Source organism: Phascolarctos cinereus, unplaced genomic scaffold (assembly GCF_003287225.1).
Source record: "Phascolarctos cinereus isolate Bilbo 61053 unplaced genomic scaffold, phaCin_HiC Scaffold_726;HRSCAF=1367, whole genome shotgun sequence".
NCBI classification, from domain to species: Eukaryota; Metazoa; Chordata; class Mammalia; order Diprotodontia; family Phascolarctidae; genus Phascolarctos; species Phascolarctos cinereus.
In genome coordinates, this window is record NW_027556098.1 from 174,250,340 (window position 1) to 174,270,267 (window position 19,928).

Sequence of the window (19,928 nt, forward strand, 5' to 3'; positions counted from 1 at the left end):
TGCTTGCCTTCTTTAGGAAGCTTTCCCTAACTACTCCAATCCACACTCATTTCTCTTCTCTGAAATCTTGTTATACCTATGATTTAATATACTCTCCTTATCATCTAATTTACTCATGTCCTTATCTGTTTCTCCAACCACATTATTCCAAGGCGGGAGCAATAGCAAATACCTCTACATTTACTTGATACATACTTAATCACAGAATTTCAGGTCTAAAAAGGACCTTGTAGATCACCTAGTCCAACCTTTCCATTTTACAAACTAGGAAACTGAGTCCCAGGAAACTTAAGTGACTTCTCTGACCATAACTGGTCAATAGCACAACCAGGACAAGCAACCCAGATCTCCTAACTCCTAGTGCTCATTTCACAAGGAGTGTCTACATGGTACAGACCTTTGGACCATCACCCACAACACCTCGCACGCTTCTAGATACTTAGTCAAGAAATACCTGACCAACATAATAAAGACCACGATGTCCTGCAATATGTTTTGGTGGGAGTGAGGTAGCTGCTACGACAAAAAAAAGAGCCTCTCCTGGCTTTCAGAGTCTATCCCCAAGAGAACCGGCTGGTATAGGTGTGCCAGAAGGACACTTGCTTTGTTCTCTGACCCCGGAGGAGAATGGCTAATTTCGTAAGAAGAGGTTCCAGGACAATGAAGAATTTCGATAGTGACATCTAGGCAGTTCTGCCCACTACTTCCTGCTCTGAATTGTCAGCCAACACCATCCATCGTCCACCATACACAGCACACCTCGAAGAGGATCAAAGTAAAGGACACAATCTGTACCTTGTGGGTATTCATCAGTTTAGGACAACAGGAGACAAGAAATAGATGAAACAGGAAGAGAATCATGTAAACAAGTGTAGCATATTAACAAGGGCATGTTGCTAAGTTATCATGAAAATCTCATACCTAAATATGAGGGGAAGCATATTAGTTAAGAAACTTGAGCTAGGTAGGGTTGAGAAAAGCTTCTTAGTGGGGGTGGATTTTGAACAGAGTATATAAAGAGTAGAGACAAACTCCATAAAAGAAAGAAGAATTTTGTAACTTGGGGTTGTCAAGGGTTGTCATACACCAATCCTGGGACGCAGTACCATGCGAAGTAAGTATCAAAGGAAGATCTATTCGAAGGACTGCTTGATCCAAGTAAAGAATCCAAAGTCCTGGCCAAGAGAAACAAAGGGCAAAGGTGTGGAGACATACCAAATTGTTAAGAACAAGAATGGTTCTTTGCAAACTATTTATCCACAAGCATTTATTAAGCACTTCTCTGTGCCAGGCACACAAGGAATGAACTAATTGCTAATCTCAAGGACCTTGTTTTCCTTTTCATAGGCCAGGGTTTTAGAGCTGAGAAGAAAAAAAAAAGGCAGGGGAAATTAGCAATTTTTAATTATCAGTTATGAAGCATTAACTGGTGAGCTGTTCCTTTCCCCTGCTTTGTCTCAGCCTCTGAAGTGCTGGCTTCCTTTTGCAAGATACCAGACTTAAAATAACCATAATGCTTTCAAGGAAGAAAGTATGTGGTTCTCTCTCTCTCTCTCTCTCTCTCTCTCTCTCTCTCTCTCTCTCTCTCTCTCTCTGTCTGTCTGTCTCTCTGTCTGTCTGTCTGTCTGTCTGTCTGTCTGTCTCTCTCTCTCTCTCTCTCTCTCTCTCTCTCTCTCTCTCTCTCTCTCTCTCTTTCTCTCTCCCTCTCACCGGAAAAGGAAAGTTCTTGACAGAAGGTAAACCTTTGAAGTCCTGGAAGTCATCTCAATGGTGATCTCTACCCATTGAAATGGAAATTCTGAAAGGGGGAGGAGAGGAATGCTCATTAGAAAATTTTGCATCAGTAACTAGCAAAGAGTATTACTGTTCTACTGCCTTAAAATCAGGTTTCTCCTAGTAGAGGTAGCAATTTGGAGGAGGGGGAAGGGACAATTTCCAGAAGCTACTTTTTTTGTTGCTCCTGAGTGGCTTCACCTGTAACTATAAAGAGAGACTAAAGTTTTTAATTCCAGTCCTCAACAACATTCTCTCCTCCTATAAGTAAACTCGAAAAACCGTGATTATTCTGTTATCCAAAATATATATACATGTATATATATACACACACACCTTTCTTTTGTTAATCATTGCAACTTTGAGGCTGGTAATAATCCAAAAGGCAAACCTAGGATAATCACCCTGGGAAGTGCTAGTGTAGACCCACACCTATCAGAACTAATGACAGAGTATAGGAAGAGGGAATCTTATTTAACTTTCAAAGAACTTTGATGTTTTGGACCAAGAATTCCCAACCGAGGTCTGAGGGACAGCTTTTCATATGGACTGTCTCTACAATGGCTCCTTCTCACACTTTCCATTACTATTACAAAAATATATCTACAATAAGACTTGCCAATAGCATTTCCCCAGGGATCCATTGAGAATCTATCAAAACAAAAGGCCAAGACTGTAACAGGTTCAATATTGGTGTTCTGGCTCTAACGTGTTCATCTAGATGATGTTGGATAAGCAAGAATTTCTCTAGTCTCTTTCTTTATCTGAAAATTTTAGCTATTCATATTTAGCTCTTAATGTACCTCCACTACCTACTGGACAGATTCATAGAGCTGATGAGAACAAATGTAGGTAAGAAATGGAAGCAAAGTGAGGGCCCATTGATTGAGGATTAGCTGAACTGTGAATGGGGTTATTTCAGAGCTCAAAGGTCATTTATTGTCATACTCCCTCTTTTTATTTTATTTAGTCATACAGGCATTTGTTATCTCTCCCTCACACTCCACCCTCATTGGACAATTTTTAAAAAACGAACAATTTTTTGTAAATTTAAAATAATTAAGAAAAAAATTTTAAACCTTCACAACAAATGTGCATATTCTAGTAGAACAAATTCCCACATTTTTCAGGTCCAAAGATGCAAGTCTCATTCTGGATTTTAAGTCCCATCACCTTTCTAGCAGAAGATGGGTGGAATTAGTCATCTAATCATTTCATTAATCAGAGTTCCAAAATCTCACAAAGTTGTTTTTCTCTATAATGTTGTCATTGTTTTAACTATTCCCCTAGTTCTGCTCACTTCACTCTGCATCAGATCATAAAGGTCTTGTCTGTTTCCTCTGAATATTTCATCATTTCTTTTTTTTTTTTTGCTTTTTGGTGAGGTAATGGGGGTTAAGTGACTTGCCCAGGGTCACACAGCTAGTAAGTGTCAAGTGTCTGAGGCCGTTTCATCATTTCTTATGGAGCAGTAATATTCCATTACATTTGTATATATTTGGTATATGAACATAATGGGAATGTCATTTTTCTGTAAAAAATGACAAATATGAAGCAGAGAAATTTGGGAAGACTCATATGAACTGATGCAGTGAATAAGCAGAACCAATAGAATAATTTTCATGATGACCACAATAATTTAAAGGAAAACAAGATGAAAAGATATCAGAATTCTGAGCAATGAAGTGGCCAATCTTAACTGTGGTAGTGAGGTAGTAGACTATAAGTGAAGAATAAGACGCATTGTTCTTTGCTTTGTTTATCTAGACTTCCTTGTTAAAACAGAGTCATTGGGGAAGTCAAAGTCCCAGTGTTGTTAAATATTTACTTAATTAAAAAAAAAGGTACAGACTTGTTTCCAACTCCCCCAAAATCCCTTACATAAACACAAAGGCTTTGTGGTATTATGGAAAGGTATTTGGAGATAGAAGACCAAAATTAAAAAGCTACTTGATTAATATGTGATGGAGGGCAGTCATTTCACTTCTTTATTTTTTTCTCATTTTTAAAGTGATATACCATTATATTCATATACCACAATTTGGTCAGTGACTCCCTAGTGGTTGGAGTCTTAGTTGCTTCATCTGAAAAATGAGTGAATTGGGTAGGATCTCTAAGGTCCTGCCAGCTTTAAAATTTGAACCTATAAAGCACCTAGGGGCAGCTTCATTGGACTTGTAATCAGGAAGACTTATCTTCATGAGTTTTAATTCAGCCTCAGACATTTATTACCTGTGTGATCCTGAGCAAATCATTTAACCCTGTCTGTCTCAGTTTCCTCTTCTGTAAAATGAGCTGGAAAAGGAAATGGCAAAGCACTCCAGTATCTTTACCAAAGAAAATTCCAAATGGGGTCACAAAGAGTTGGACGTGATTAAATGACTAAACAACAATAAAACTGATAGCATAAACCGATTCTCAGCTTTGTCAGTCCTAATTTTGTTCTTACAGGAATAATGCCATCCCTATATCCTTCTTCAGTCACATGACCTTGCTTTCAACTTATATGCATGTCTCTTCTAAACCTGAGCTGGTGGATAACCATATTAGTCTCTTTAGAAAGCTGACCTCTTTTTCCTCATTGGAATAATTTACTTGTCTTTAGAAATTCATTCTTGAGGGCTTTCCACCTCTCTTGGGCCACTTTTCCTTTATAGAATTTTGGGCCATGGGATTCTTCCTATTCTTTCTCTGAACCCTTGAAGCTTGCTGTCCCAAAATGTAAGGTGTTTTCAGAGCATACCAACTTTCTTCTCCTTCTTGATCACTAATTCTATTCTATCATTTTGATGTCAGGAAGCAGTTCCCTTTTGTTAGTCAAAATCAGTCCTAGAATAACCAATTCCTCTTGTTCCTTCCTCTTATCTTTTTAAAAATAATTTCATTAATGCAATAAAAAATTTATCAGCCACTTTGCTGTTGGCAAAGACCATGCTCTTTCAGAGAGCTGAGGTCCCTCATCACTTCACCCTCAACCCTCTGTGCCAAGCTTGTATTTCTTGAACTTATCAATCAAGAAAGGGGAGGTAGGGAGTAAGCATTCACTTTTTACAAATAAGCGCTAAGTGATTTTTACAAATATCTTATTTGGTCCTCACAACAACCCTGCAAGGTAGGGAACAGTTAAGGAACCTGAAGCAAGCAGAGGTTAAGTGACTTGCCTAGGGTCACACAGCTAGTGTCTGAGGCCAGATAGTCTTCCATAGTCATAGTTTTGAGTATAATGTCAAGTCTCAGTGATACTATTGATTGGAGAAGTGCAAATTAAAACAATTCTGAGGTACCACCTCACCTATTGGGATTGGCTAATAGGACAGAAAAAGCAAATGACAAATGTTAGAGGGGATGTGGGAAAATTGAGACGTTAATACATTGTTGATGGAGTTGTGAACTGATTCAACCATTCTGTAGCGCAATGTGGCACTATGCCCAAAGGGCTATACAACTATACCTACTCTTTGACTTAGCAATACCACTATTGTGTCCTAAAAGAGATTAAAAAACAAAAAGGAAAAGAACCTATATGTACAAAAATATTTATAGCAGCTCTTTTCTGGTGGCAAAGAATTAGAAATTGAGGGGATGCCCATCAGTTGGGGAATGGCTGAACAAGTTGTGGTATATGATTGTGATGGAATACTATTGTACTGTAAGAAATGAGCAGCAAAGAGGGAATAACAGTTGGGTATAGGAATCTATCTTATTCCACAGGAAAGTAGGAAGGGAAGGGGATAAGAGAAGGGGTGAGGTGCAGTGATAAAAGGGCATACTGGGGGAGGGAGCAGTCAGAAGCAAAACACTTTTGAAGAGAGACAGAGAGAATAGAATAAATAGGGGTGGGGGAGAGGAAAATAAGATGAAGGGAAATACAGTTAGCAATAGCAACTGTGGGGAAAAAAAATTGAAGCTTCTCTGAAGTTTCTCTGATAAAGGACTCATTTCTCAAACATAGAGAATGGAATCAAATTTATAAAAATAAGAGCCATTCCCCAATTGATAAATGATCAAAAGATGTGTTTTCAGTTTCAGTTTTTTCAGTTTCAGTTTTCAGTTTTCAGATGAAGTAATCAAAGCTATCCATAGCTATATGAAAAATACTCTCACTATTGATTGGAGAAATGCAAATTAAAACGATTCTGAGATACTTTGTCATACCTATTAGATTGGCTAATTGGACAGAAAAGGCAAATGGCAAATGTAGAAGGGGATGTGGAAAAACTGAGACATTAATGTACTGTTGGTGGAGTTGTGAACTGATTCAACCATTCTGTAGAACAATTTAGAACTATGCCCAAAGGGCTATAAAACCATGCATACTCTTTGACCTAGCAATACCACTACTAGGTCTGTATCCCAAAAGAGTTGAAAAACAAAAAGGAAAAGGACTTATATGTACAAAAATATTTATAGCAGCTCTTTTCTGGTGGCAAAGAATTAGAAATTGAGGGGATGCCCATCAAATGGGGAATGGCTGAACAAACTGTGGTATATGATTATGATGGAATACTATTGTACTATAAGAAATGATGAGCAGGATGCTCTCAGAAAAATCTGGGAAAACTTCCATGAGCTGGTGCAAAGTGAAATGTACTGTGTACAAAGTAACAGCAATACTGTAGGCTGATCAGCTGTGAATGACTTAGCTATTCTCAGTAATACAATGATCTAAGACATCTCTGAAGGACTTACAATGAAAAATGCTATCCATCCCCAGAGAAAAAACTGATGGTGTCTACATACAGACTGAAGCATACTTTTTAAACTTCCTTCATTTTTCTTGAGGTTTTGTTGTTGTTGTTGTTGTTGTTTTGATTTATGATTTCTTTTACAATATGACTAATATGGAAATATGTTTTGTACTGTTACACATGTATAACCTATATCAAGTTGCTTGCCTTCTCAATGAGGGGGGTGGGGAGGGAGAAAGGGAGAGAATTTGGAACCCAAAATTTTAAAACCCAATGTTAAATATGGGGGGAGGGCAGCTGGATGGTGCAGTGGATAGAGTTCCAGCCTTGGAGTCAGGAGGAGCTGAGTTAAAATCTGGTCTCAGACACTAACAGTTAGTATCTGTGTGACTCTGGGCAAATCACTTAACCCCAATTGCCTCACCAAAAAGCAAAAAACAAGTAATTGATGAAAAATAAAATACTAAATAAATAATTTTTTAAAAAAGTCTCAGTGAAGTCACTTAACCCTGATTGCCTTGACAAAAAAAAATTCTAAAAAGTCTCAGTGATAGTAAGATTGAACTATTTTTGTAGTTCAGTGCTTGCCTTCCTCCAACCAGGAAATGAAGTGTCACTGTGTCAAATATCCAGCAAGGGAGTTTAATTTGATGAATCCAATATCTAAATTGTTGTTCAGCCATGTCTGACTCTTTATGACCCCATTTGGGATTTTCTTGGCAAAGATACTACAATGGTTCGCCATTTCCTTCTCCAGCTCATTGTACAGATGAGGAAACTGAGGCAAAGAGGGTTAAGTAACTTGCCCAGGGTCAGGAAGTTAGTTAAGTGTTGGAGGTCAGATTTGAACTCAGGAGGATAAGTCTTCCTGACTCAGGACACTATTCACTTTGCTACTAGTTTCCCTATATCTAAATTGACCAATAGGTTATCTACTGAAGTTGCCAGCTCAAGCCTCTCATGTTCTTACCGGCATATTCCTGACAGATCAATCAGTCACTTTCTAATACACTGAAGCTTCCTCACTGTGCATCTGGGGGACCCTCAAGCTTGAAAAAGACTGGGCTGTTTACCATCAGATATGGTTCATTTAACTTAGAAGTAGCTTCCTTGCTAACCTCTTCCTGTCAAAGTTCCTAGACTAAATTGTCTAGGAAAAGATTTCTTAACCCTTTCTTGAGTCATGGATCCCTTCAAAGTCCAGTGAAGCCTGTGGTCCCCGTCTCAGAATAACGTTTTTTAAGTACAAAAAATAAAATATCTAGTATTAACAAAGGAAACCAATTACATTACAAAAGTTATCAAAATATTATAAAACCTACTCTCTACATCTACAATCTCCCATGCAACCCACAGTTCTACTCTATCAGGTCACTTCCCATTGCATTCCTAGATTCACACTTTTAATCACATAGTTGCAATTATGTGGAATTAAGTGTAAAGAATTGCATATATTTCACTACACCTATTCCTTGTCCTTCATATTTTGTGCAGATGAGAAATGATTCCAATCCATGAATATCTGAGTATGAAGGGAAAATCGGGAGAGATTTTCATTTTTCTCATATCAGGCTCACCGTTCAAAACAAAACAAAACAAAACAAGTAAAATATGAGGAGGAGGAAATTTCCCACAGCTCAGCAGCCAAAGGAAGTCTAATAGCTGCAGCCCTCTATGGTTTTGGGTGACACTGGCCTGTGGCCGGGTATTTACTCCTCACTCAGAAGTCGTGTCAGGTTATACTACTATCTTCTAGTCACCTCATTGCTTAGCACCCAGGCAATTTGTCAGCTTCTGGTGCTTTTATCTCAAATTAAGTTCCAGTTAAAATGTCAGAGGATACAAGAGTAAGTGAAGGCAAAGTCTAGAAGAGTTTTTCTACTTAGTGGTTTCTGCTCTTATTTAAGAAAAGAGATCATATTGATCTGATTCAGGGGAAAGACTAATCATTTTACTGTGCTGGGATAATCAGAAATTGCTATGTCTCTTTCTCTGTCAATCATTTCCTGAGCCCTAGGATCTCCACAGGAAAAAAAGAGACAGATACAGTAGCTATATTCAAATCACTAGGATCTGTTTATTTGTTAACCGTATTTTTAAAAAATTGTTAAAAAGCTAATACTAAACATCAATACAAAAAACTAATTTTATTTACATTTAAATTAATTTCAATGCATGAAACATCCCAACAGTTTCCAGTATCTTCTTCCAATTCTTCATCAAGATTTTTGTCCATTTCATCTCATTCACTTCTCCTCATGATTACAATTAGTGTTTACTTATTCTTTTAGTTCTGCTTTTTAAAATTTTGCATTATTTCATAAAGGTCTTTCCAGATTTCTTTGTATTTCTCATACTCTTACTTGCACTACTATTCCTTTTTTTTTTCAATCAGATGTAGTACTCCCAGGGTATACCCTTCAAATTGCATTCACAACTTGGGTTCCTCAGAAGGCCTGTTACTTTCAGGTAAATGGTACTCTGTGGGGTTCACACTTCTTTAATAGTAGACAAAATTAGTTCAAAGCAAAAACTTTGAACAAAAACCAAGATAGCTTAAGAAAAACAGTAGGTACAAAACATTTTTTCCCTTTAGCTAGGGCACATTCTCCCTCAAATACACACATCAGTGGGTAAGCACAAACCTAAGGCTAGGTAATAACTGTCTCTTACCTAACCCAACTTCAAGACTAGCAATATTTCATGGCAGAAGGACAAGAGATACCCAAAGACCAATCCCTTTTCCAGATCTCCTTTCTTAGCCTCTCTAGACTGCCACAGGTACAAAGGGAGTTGGACTCCTTGAAGGTGTTTCCTGCACCAGCTACTAACAGAGCTGGCAAGCTATCTTTCAAAGGCTCCTAGAGGCCTGGCCAATCTTCTCCAGCCAGTGGCAGGCTGGAGGACAAACTCCTTCACATTTTATAAAGGGATAACCGGGTAAAGTGACTTTATTTAAAAACACTAATACCTCCTCACATCAGCTACCTGGCTTCTCCTGTGATTTCGAAAACTGGACCGGGAAACAACTTGGTCAGGGTTGTACCAACCTCCCCCCCCCACCTCCATATACTACTGTTATGGAAACGCTTGGACAAATCATTTTTCTTCTTTTAATAATAACATTTTCTTATGTATACTCCCAGCCATAGAATTATTGGGTCAAAGGGTATGATTATTTTTGTAACTTTTACTGCTTCCTGTCAGATTCTTGGCCACATTCTGTGGTTGAGTCATTTCAGTCTCCTCCAACTCTTCGTGACCCCATTTGGGGTTTCCTTGGCAACGATACTGGGGTGGTTTACCATTTCCTTCTCCAGTTCATCTTACAGATGAGGAAACTGAGGCAAACAGGGTTAAGTTACTTGCCCAGGATCACACAGTTAATTTCTGAGGCCATATTTCAATTTAGGTCCTTCTCATTCCAGGCCCGGCTCTCCACCCACTGCCCCGCCTTGCTGCTCTGTTCACGTTTACAAGATTGCAATTCTATCCACTAAAGGAGTTGTACATTTAATCCATGAATCTTATTGCATTTAATTATTTTTGACAATTTGATGAATTTTTTGGCATTCAGTATTTTAAAATTCAATAATTGCATTGAATTTAATTATTCTTAAATGCAATAATTTTATTTCATTTAATTATTTTTGAAAGTTTGAGGGGTTTGAACTGATAATCCTTCTGAAGTAGAGCATTTTTTCAAGTGATTATTAGCAAAAGTGTTTATGCTTCTGAAAACTGTCAATACATATACTTCAAGCAATTCATCAAATACCTGTCGCCTGAATGAATGGGGTGTCAATGAGGTGTGCCATACAACCCGCAATGGGATCGTTGCTGTAAGAAAGAAAGATGAGAACGAGCACCACCCCGCGCCTTTTCAGCCAATCCGCGCCAGGCCGAGGAACCCACGTGATAACGGCAGGGACCTGGAAGGGGCAGCAAACACAACCCACCTCACGTGGGCGCTCCGGTTCCAGTGTCATGTGACCCTCAGGCACGGCTCACGTGATTGTCCCTCGGAAGGTGGCGGCTTGGGGGCAAGATGGCGGCCTACCTGCAGTGGCGCCGCTTCGTCTTTTTTGACAAGGAACTGGTGAAGGAACCGGCGGGGAATGATGGGGCCGGGCCTGGATCGGGGGCAGCCAGGCCCCTCAGCCTTCCTCCGGGCATCACCGTCTGCGATTCGGGCCGGGGGAGCTTGGTCTTTGGGGATATCCTTCCATGACTCGGGGCCGCCCCCTTCCTGAGGGGCCGTCATAGCGCCGGGGGCCGCACCCCGGCTTCCTGAGGCCAGAAGGGAGCAGAGCATCTTCCTCCAAACCCGACATCCGTCTTCCCCGTTTTGGGAGACCCCTGAGCCGAGAAGGGGCCTTGCCCACCCTTTGGGATCAGAGAGGAGAGGGTCCCCCATTCTCCCATCCTTCCCCAAGGGAACGGGACACGAATGGGGTCCTGAGGTTGTTTGTGCTCGGTCGATCCTCGTCGTTTCTGGTTTTTTTCCTGATTGTAAGATGGGGAATTTAGGAAAGATTGAAAGGCAGATACAGGTCATAGGCTCCTTGACTACCCTGAACACATGGAAGGACAGATCTGGTTCCTGCCCCGATCCCTGCAACTCACAGGCTTTCAGGCGTACAAGCTCCGGGTAACTCATTTATATCAGCTGAAACAGCACAATATCCTGGCATCTGTGGGAGAGGACGAAGAGGGGATCAATCCTCTGGTAAGAGTCAGTAAAGAGAAAAGAAGGGAGGGAGTGTGTCAAAGTGAGTGTTGATTTAAGGGGAACTGGGGTTTAATGTACCTGAGCTCTGTCCTTAGGTGAAGGTCTGGAATCTGGAGAAAAGAGATGGTGGGAATCCCCTCTGCACTCGAATCTTCCCTGCCATTCCAGGGTCAGAGCCAACTGTAGTGTCCTGTTTGACAGTTCATGAGAATCTCAACTTTATGGCTATTGGTGAGCACAGTCTAGTCAAGTAGAATGAAAGACAGCAAAAGTGTAGGTCCTTTTAATAAGAACTAAACTCCTCGAAACTCTTTATGTAGCTCAGGCATTGTTTTTGTTATCATTTATTAAGCACATATGTATATGCATGGTTTTGAACTGATTGATATTTGTGAGGGCAGTGTAGTGAGAACACTGGACTTAAAATAAGTGACTTCAAGTCCTCCTTCTGCTACTTAATAAATACTGTATAAATCTCAATAACATTAATTACTATTGTGAAATCTGTCAAATGGCCAAGCGTTTAATTCTTTCACCTTTTGCAAGAGGATTATTTTTGCTTTACCCTGTATCTTCTTTGTATGTTGTTTCCCTCATTAGACTGAGCTCCTTGAAGACAGGACTGTTGCTTTTTTCCTTTCTTTGTGTCGTCAATATTTAGCACAGTGCCTGACACATAGTTGTTGACTTGACTTAAAAAAAAATGTATAAACTATCCAGCTGACCATATTACAGGAAATTGAGTTAAAGGAGAATATTTTGGAATGGATTTCTCCCTTTTGAACATGTGTCATGTTCCCCATTCTTTTCTCTAGCTTCTTTAAACCCACCTAACTAGTCTCTATCTGATTACCTCCTACAGGCTTTACAGATGGTAGTGTTACCCTTAACAAGGGTGATATCACCAGGGACCGGCACAGCAAGACTCAGATTTTGCACAAAGGCAGCTATCCTGTCACTGGGCTGGCCTTCCGCCAGGCAGGCAAGACTACCCACTTGTTCGTGGTGACAACAGAGAACGTACAGGTATGAGTCTGGATCATTTTCTTGGTGGACAATCGGGTGATGAGGTTATTATGATTAACAAATGTCCCAAAGGAATAAGAACTAATTGGAGAGATTCTCAGTACTTGGCTTCTTCATCTTCTAGCCTTCATCCATTACCTCTGCTTTGCTTCTCTCTTTCTTAATAGTTTGAGGAAGCAAAGAACTCTAGGTTGAGAAGACTGGGCAGGATTCTAGTCTTGTCATTGAGACTGATTTGACAAATTGCCATAGATAAGTCATTTAACCTCTCTAGTCTTTAGTTGCCCCCATCTGTATTACACAACCCCTTAGGAATATTCTTAGGATTCCATGGTTATAATGATTATTAAGTACTTAGGAGGAGCAAAACCCTGTATCTCTTAGTAGATAAAGGAGGAAAATGTCTTTGCCTGTGATAAATTAGGGTACATTAAGGAAGAAGATCCTTATGTGACTACATGTATTTCCTCTTTTTCTGCAGTCCTACAGTCTGTCTGGAAAGGACTACTCTCGGATAGAGTTAGACACCCATGGCTGTGGCCTGCGCTGCTCAGCCTTAAGTGATCCTTCCCAGGACCTGCAATTTATTGTTGCTGGGGATGAATGTGTTTACTTATATCAGCCTGATGAGCGTGGCCCTTGCTTTGCCTTTGAGGGCCATAAACTTATTGCCCACTGGTTCCGTGGCTACCTTGTTATTGTTTCCCGGGACCGCAAGATTTCACCCAAGTAAGGAGGCTTGGGGGTAGGGAGGAGCTGGGGACCAAGAAGTTTGGAGAGGGGATGTGAGGAAAGAAAAATACAAATTTCCAGGGTGAAGTGGACTTTAAGTCTTAATGATTAGATTTTGCCAGCTTCACTTTGCTTTACTTTCCCCTGGTTGACACTTATAACTCAGATTATTCTGTCTAGAACTTTTTAGCTCTAGGTGTTTGCTTACCATTCCTTGTGCACCAAACACAACAGGGAACTAAGTCTTGGTCTCCACTTTTTGCCACCTAAATAAATGCAGTTCTGGCAAGGGAGATGTCAGGAAAGCAGTGCTGGTAAATCTTAGAACTAGTAGTTTGGAAGAAACATCTAAGTGAGGAGAGAGGGGGGTAGTCTCTATGTCATAAATTTGCTATCCTGTCATTGGTATGTTTTCAGTTAGTGCTTTGTATGCAGTAAATATTTTTAATAGATTTTTAACACAGCTAATAAGCACTCAAAACCCAAATTTTCTTTCTTGAAAACTTTTAAAAAATAACCCCAAGCATTTAAGACTGGTGATTGTATGTGCAACTGCATGCTCTTGTTAACTTATCTTATACTAAAGGAAAGAGAGGCTGTATTAATTTGAACATACTAATAATTAGTTAGCAGTTGTGTTTAACCTGAGTGTTGTAGCTATGTTGTATCTTCATTCATAGCATTGTAGTTGGTCTCTGGTGGTTTTTTCCAGATCTGCTTTTTTTTTTTTCCCAGCACACACTTGTTCAGTGATTGAACTGGTTTTCTGTCCCCATCAGTGTCTGTCAGAGCTGTGTCTTTGTTTGGAAGATCAGATACTAGTTTTTTCTATATGCTTCCCAGATCAGTGGAAAGCACGTTTATTTATAGGTTCAGTCAGTGTTTTGTGATAAATTGCTTAGAGATTATAAAAGGTGGATTGTTATGCATGGAAGGATAATGTTGAGGGAGTATACTAAAGGAGAGATGGGGAGAGAGGAGAGAAGATGAAGTGGGGCTGGATGAGATCTGACCCTTGTTCCTCCTTTTACAGGTCAGAGTTTACCAGCAGGGACTCCCAGAGCTCAGACAAGCAGATCCTCAACATCTATGATCTGTGCAACAAGTTCATTGCCTATAGCTCCGTCTTTGAGGATGTGGTAGACGTGCTCGCTGAGTGGGGCTCTCTATATGTGCTGACTCGGGATGGGCGAGTCCATGTGCTTCAGGAAAAGGACACTCAGACTAAACTGGAGGCAAGATCACCAGGCTCCCTGGAGCAGGCACTAGGAAATTAGCTGCAGTGGCTCCAGGATTGGGTTGCCCTCATCCTCTGGGCTGGGATGTCTCCTCTCTTCTCGGTCTGGGGCGTCTGAGTTTCTGCAACCTTACTTAGCTTTCCTAGGATAGAACTATAAGGTGAATGGTCTAGGTTGGAGTCCCGAAGGGAAGTGATCCTTTTTTTGGTTTTTTTTTTGGTTTGTTTTGGTGAGGCAGTTAGAGTTAAGTGACTTGCCCAGGGTCACACAGCTAGTGAGTGTCAAGTGTCTGAGGCTGGATTTGAACTCAGGTCCTCCCAGTTCCAAGGCCGGAGCTCTATTCACTGCACCATCTAGCTGTCTCAGAAAGTGATCCCTTTTGAAGCATCCTGGGGAGCGCCAGCCTCTGCCTAGGGTCATCCTTGGCATTCAGATTGTTCTCAGGTTGATTTAGGAGTTGTCTTAATGGGTCTTCTCCATTGTAGAACTTGTGTAGATTCAGTACTCTGAGACTTTCAGCTTGTGGGGTTCGTGCTGTTGAGAGGCATTTTGGAGAAACCTTTTCCCCAGTGCCACTTCTCCCTTTTTTCCCACATTTCCCACCATTAGATGTTGTTCAAAAAGAATCTGTTTGAGATGGCAATCAACTTGGCCAAAAGCCAGCACCTGGATAGTGATGGCCTGGCACAGATCTTCATGCAGTATGGGGACCACCTCTATAGCAAGGGAAACCACGATGGCGCTGTCCAGCAATATATCCGGTCAGTATGAAATTAAACCTACTCAGGAAATTTTCTAGGTTGGGGTAGCCGTATGTAGAAACACATCAGAGATTGCAGAAACTGCGATGTTTTCAAGTAAGAAAAAGGGTGTGAGACTGAGGAGGGAACATCTGCATTTTAATGTTCTGTTAAGCAGCATGAAATTAAATACAAACGAGCATCCTTTATTTCAGAAGAGCTCTAGTTTTGTTTGTAATTATGGTTTGACCCTTCTTCCTCACTCACCTTTTTTTGCACTAAACATTGGTATCCCTTTGTATTAATGTACACACACATTTTCTCAGAACCATAGGGAAGTTGGAGCCATCCTATGTGATCCGGAAATTCTTGGATGCCCAGCGCATCCACAACCTGACTGCCTATCTGCAGACTCTGCACCGACAGTCACTGGCCAATGCTGACCACACCACCCTGTTGCTTAATTGCTACACAAAGCTTAAGGACAGCTCCAAACTAGAGGAATTCATCAAGGTGCTTGGAGGGAGGGCATGGGTCTGGGAGGGAAGGGTTTCGAAGGGTCATGTGATCTATACTTAACCCCGAGAATTGTCGTTCTCCATTCTGCAATAATAGCTGGCATACAGAGTATTAAGACTTGAAAAGTACTTTACTTGTATCATCTCATTTGATCCTTGAAATAATCTCTTGGGGTTGGTATTGTTATTATCCTTGTTTAATGGGGCAGAGAAGAATGGGAAGACTCATCATCCTGGGAAGTGCGAGGCAGTAGAACAACAGAGTGTCTTTCCTGGTATTTTTTTTCTCCTCAGCTACCATATGGAACTTAATTTTTCTGTACATGTCTTAAGTCTGGGAAATGGGGAAATTGGAGTTGTGTTTCACACATAGGTTTCTCCAAGAAGAAACAAGTGAAAAGATCTTTTTCTGGGCCTGGAATATTATATTTCTGGGCTTCATTTTTGGTGCATGTTTCCATTGCTTTTTTGTTAATAACGACTTTGGTTTCTCTTTCTCTGGTAGACAAAGAGTGAAAGTGAAGTACACTTTGATGTAGAAACAGCCATCAAGGTCCTTCGGCAGGCTGGCTACTATTCCCATGCCCTGTACTTGGCTGAGAACCATGCTCACCATGAGTGGTACCTGAAAGTCCAGCTAGAGGATAACAAGGTGGGCAGGGTCTTAGACTTGGGAGATAGCTGCCTTCTCAGGATTCTACCCCAGAGGAGGAGGGAAAAGTGGGCCTGGGCCAGGGTATAATTTCACCCCTCCTTTCTCCCAGAACTACCAGGAGGCATTACAGTACATTGGAAAGTTGCCCTTTGAGCAGGCAGAAAGCAACATGAAGCGGTATGGCAAGATCCTCATGCATCATGCCCCAGAGCAAACCACCCAACTGCTGAAGGTCCTGTGCACTGACTATCGGCCCCGTGCAGAGGCTGCTGCTGAGAGCGATGGGCCTGGCTACAGGGTAAGGAAGACATCAAGGAGGGTAGTCGCCACATGCAAAGAAAGCCAAGCAAGGCTATCCAGGCAGTTTTCTCTTTCTCATTTTGTGCTCTCCAGGCCAATTCTGAGGAATTCATTCCTATTTTTGCCAACAACCCAAGGGAACTGAAGGCCTTCCTAGAGCATATGACTGACGTGCAAGCAGACTCATCCCAGGGGGTCTATGATACTCTGCTAGAGCTGAGACTACAGAATTGGGCTCACGAGAAGGACCCACAGGTAGAGAGTGTGGAGGGAATATGGCAGCCATGAGAAAATGAAAATGTGCTGGTGGGTTTCAAATCTTTCGGTTGGGTTGGCTGCTTGTTGGTAGCTCGGTAAGTGTTTTTAGAGCCACTGAAGGGCCGCAATGGGGCTGAATTCCGTTTGGTGAAGAGGACTTAGAGAGCATGGGATAGTTGATTTATTGCTCACACTGGCTCTCCCTTCATACTCCCCTAGGTCAAGGAGAAGCTCCATGCTGAGGCGCTCTCTCTCTTGAAGAGTGGCCACTTTTCCAATGTTTTCGATAAGGCCTTGGTTCTTTGCCAGATGCACGATTTTCAAGATGGGGTCCTTTACCTCTATGAGCAGGGAAAGCTGTAAGGCTTGGGAAGGTCAGGGAAGTTGGGGTAAGAGGAGGAGTCCAGGTGGCTTGTCAGGACTGGTCCCTGACCTTACTCCCTTCCCTGGCCCCAGGTTCCAGCAGATCATGCATTACCATATGCAGCATGAGCAGTACCGACAGGTGATCGCCGTCTGTGAGCGGCACGGGGACCAGGAGCCCTCTCTGTGGGAGCAAGCTCTCAGTTACTTTGCCCGCAAGGAAGAAGACTGCAAGGAATATGTTGCTGCTGTGCTCAAACACATTGAGAGCAAGAACCTGATGCCACCCCTCTTAGGTGGGTGAGAAGCCTGGGGTATGGGAAGCTGGGTCTCAGTGAGCGAGGTTCTGCCCACTCTTAGGTTCTTTCCTTTTCCTCTCTCCCCTCACTTCAGTGGTGCAGACCTTGGCTCACAACTCGACGGCCACATTGTCCGTCATCAAGGATTATCTGGTGCAGAAGTTACAAAAGCAGAGCCAGCAGATTGAGAAGGACGAGCTTCGGGTTCGGAGGTACCGGGAAGAGACCAGCCGCATACGCCAGGAGATCCAGGAGCTGAAGACCAGGTGTTTGGGGCTGAGGGTTGGGGTGGAAGCTGGTGTGGCCCTGTGTGTGCAGTAGCCTGATTTGTGATGGGCTTTTGAGCCTCTTTCTTGGTCAAATGTTAGTGTTGGTTGAATACAGTTCATTCTTCACTGTCTGCCTCAACAGAAGGCTATTATAGTATGAGAAACTGAAAGTAGTCATTATGTAATAATCATTTAGATTTAGCTTTGGATATAATGTAACCAATTTGTTTTTTAGATTAGCAGTATTGGTGTGAGAAAGGAATTTTAAGCCTGGAATAAAAAGTTTGTTATAGATCATCCGTAGTGCTGACGGTTGACTATAGGAGACAAAGGATTTTAGTATGACGTACAGTGAAGGTATAATGACAACTGTCATCAAAGAAAATCTGGGTACTGATTGTGGAAAAAGTCAAGGAGAAAATGTCCATGGGCTGCAGGTGCCTGACAGGAACATACAAAGCTTTGAGGAGCCCTGCGACTTTCTTCTTCCTTTACCACTTCCAGTTTTTGAGAATCATATTCTCTTAGAAGTGGAAGTGCCCCATTAGGTCATTGAATCTGACTTTTACAAGCATGAGTCCTTTTTCACATTTCAGACCAGACTTCCTGCAGGAGACATTTGAACATCTCCAGTGATGGGAAGCTGATTCTGTCACGGGCCAGTCCGTGTCACTGTTGAATAGCTCTGTTTGTTAGAGAATTCTTCCTTTATGTTCTAGCAGAAGTCAGTTTCCTTGGCTTCCATCTATTGGGGTTCTAAGTCTACCCTCTAGGGAGAGGCAGAATAATCTATTCCCTATTTGCACTTCAACTTTAAAGTGTTTGGAAATAGCTGTCATGTTGCCCAACACCTTTCCCCAAATAATTTTTAAAAATCACATTCGTGTTGCTGTCTTGTACTATGTAAATGCCTTTTTTGGGAGGGAGGGGGCAGTACTGAGCGGTATAAAGAATACTAGATTTAGAGCTAGATAAGCTCGGTTTAAATCCCGGGTCTGCCATATCCCAGGTGGCTGTGCCCATGTGCAGATTACTTTGGCTCCGAATGTTAATTTTTTCATTTATAAAATTGGGTGATTTCTAAGGTTCTTCCTAGTACTAAGCTGTATCATTTTCTGACTTGATAAGATGAAATTTCATATAGTTTAGGGTAAAGATTTTCAAGGTCACAGCTTTGGCCCAGGACTTGTCTGAAGTTCAGTTCTCCTGTCTCTATGCTACCTAGCTTTTTGCCCTCCATGCCATTACTTTCACATCTTATCCCTCTTCTGTTCTGTTTATAGCCCGAAGATCTTCCAGAAGACAAAGTGCAGTATCTGCACCAGTGCCCTGGAGCTGCCCTCTGTCCACTTTTTGTGTGGCCATTCATTCCACCAACACTGTTTTGAGAGCTACTCAGAAAGTGATGCTGACTGCCCCACCTGCCTCCCCGAGAACCGCAAGGTTATGGACATGATCCGGGCCCAGGAGCAAAAGCGAGATTTGCATGATCAATTTCAGCATCAGGTAGGGATGGCAGAGAGGAGCTGGGTAAGACCCCCAACAAATAAGCAGGAATGCTGTCGGGCTCCCTGGCAGGCATTGCGTCTCCTCTTGGGGCCCAAGGCCTTGGTGCGGAGGGTAGCAGTGGAGCAGCCAAGTGCCCGAGCAAGTTTTCCCTGTCCTGTTCTAACTGGGCTCTCTCTCTCTGTTGCCTGCCAGCTCAAATATTCCAATGACAGCTTCTCTGTCATCGCCGACTATTTTGGACGTGGTGTCTTCAACAAGTTGACCCTGCTGACTGATTCACCTGCGGGCAGAATGGGCACCAGCCTGGAGGCTGGCCTGCAGCGAGACTTGCTCATGCACTCCAAGCGGGGTACCTAAGGACACTTGGATCAGAGGAATGACATTGGAAGGCAGATTAGGCATGGAGATGGCAGGATACAAATAACGAGAGGCTTCATGGACTAATTGTGTGAACAAAGATGCTTCCCCAGTGGGAGGTTCCAGTGAACAGTTTGGAGAGCAACTGCCCCTCCCTCTCCATCTCTGACTTCATAACACTTAGAAGCAGAGATTTGCTTTCTCACTGTCTCCTTTGCCCTTCCTTAGCCTGCCCCTTCCCAGTGCTGACGGCTGCCAGCAGAGAAGGATGTCCTCATAGTAATCCCATCAGGGCAAGGGAAGCCACCCACGTAAGCTGTCTGCATATATATGGACCATAGCTGTTTTCCTCTTTGTCCAGAGCACCAGTTTCTGCTTGAGTTCAAGCATCCAGTTTGTAAATAAAAAGACAGGACACTTTTGGAGGGAAGATGACTTATTTGAGGCCATCCTGGCCTTTCCTGATGTGCC

The 19,928-nt window shown here is 42.0% G+C and overlaps 1 protein-coding gene across 1 annotated transcript; it reads left to right on the plus strand.

Moving 5' to 3' along the window:
- Positions 1-10,459: 10,459 nt before the first annotated feature.
- VPS11 (VPS11 core subunit of CORVET and HOPS complexes) lies at positions 10,460-19,882 on the plus strand. The gene is made up of 16 exons (XM_020984815.2): positions 10,460-10,678; positions 11,042-11,190; positions 11,289-11,424; positions 12,056-12,219; positions 12,701-12,948; positions 13,985-14,186; positions 14,799-14,950; positions 15,256-15,442; positions 15,953-16,099; positions 16,212-16,400; positions 16,496-16,657; positions 16,880-17,019; positions 17,117-17,319; positions 17,417-17,588; positions 18,875-19,097; positions 19,293-19,882. Exons 1-16 carry the CDS (start codon positions 10,510-10,512, stop codon positions 19,455-19,457), a joined length of 2,808 nt encoding a protein of 935 aa, XP_020840474.1. The 5' UTR covers positions 10,460-10,509; the 3' UTR covers positions 19,458-19,882.
- The last annotated feature ends 46 nt before the right edge of the window (positions 19,883-19,928 follow it).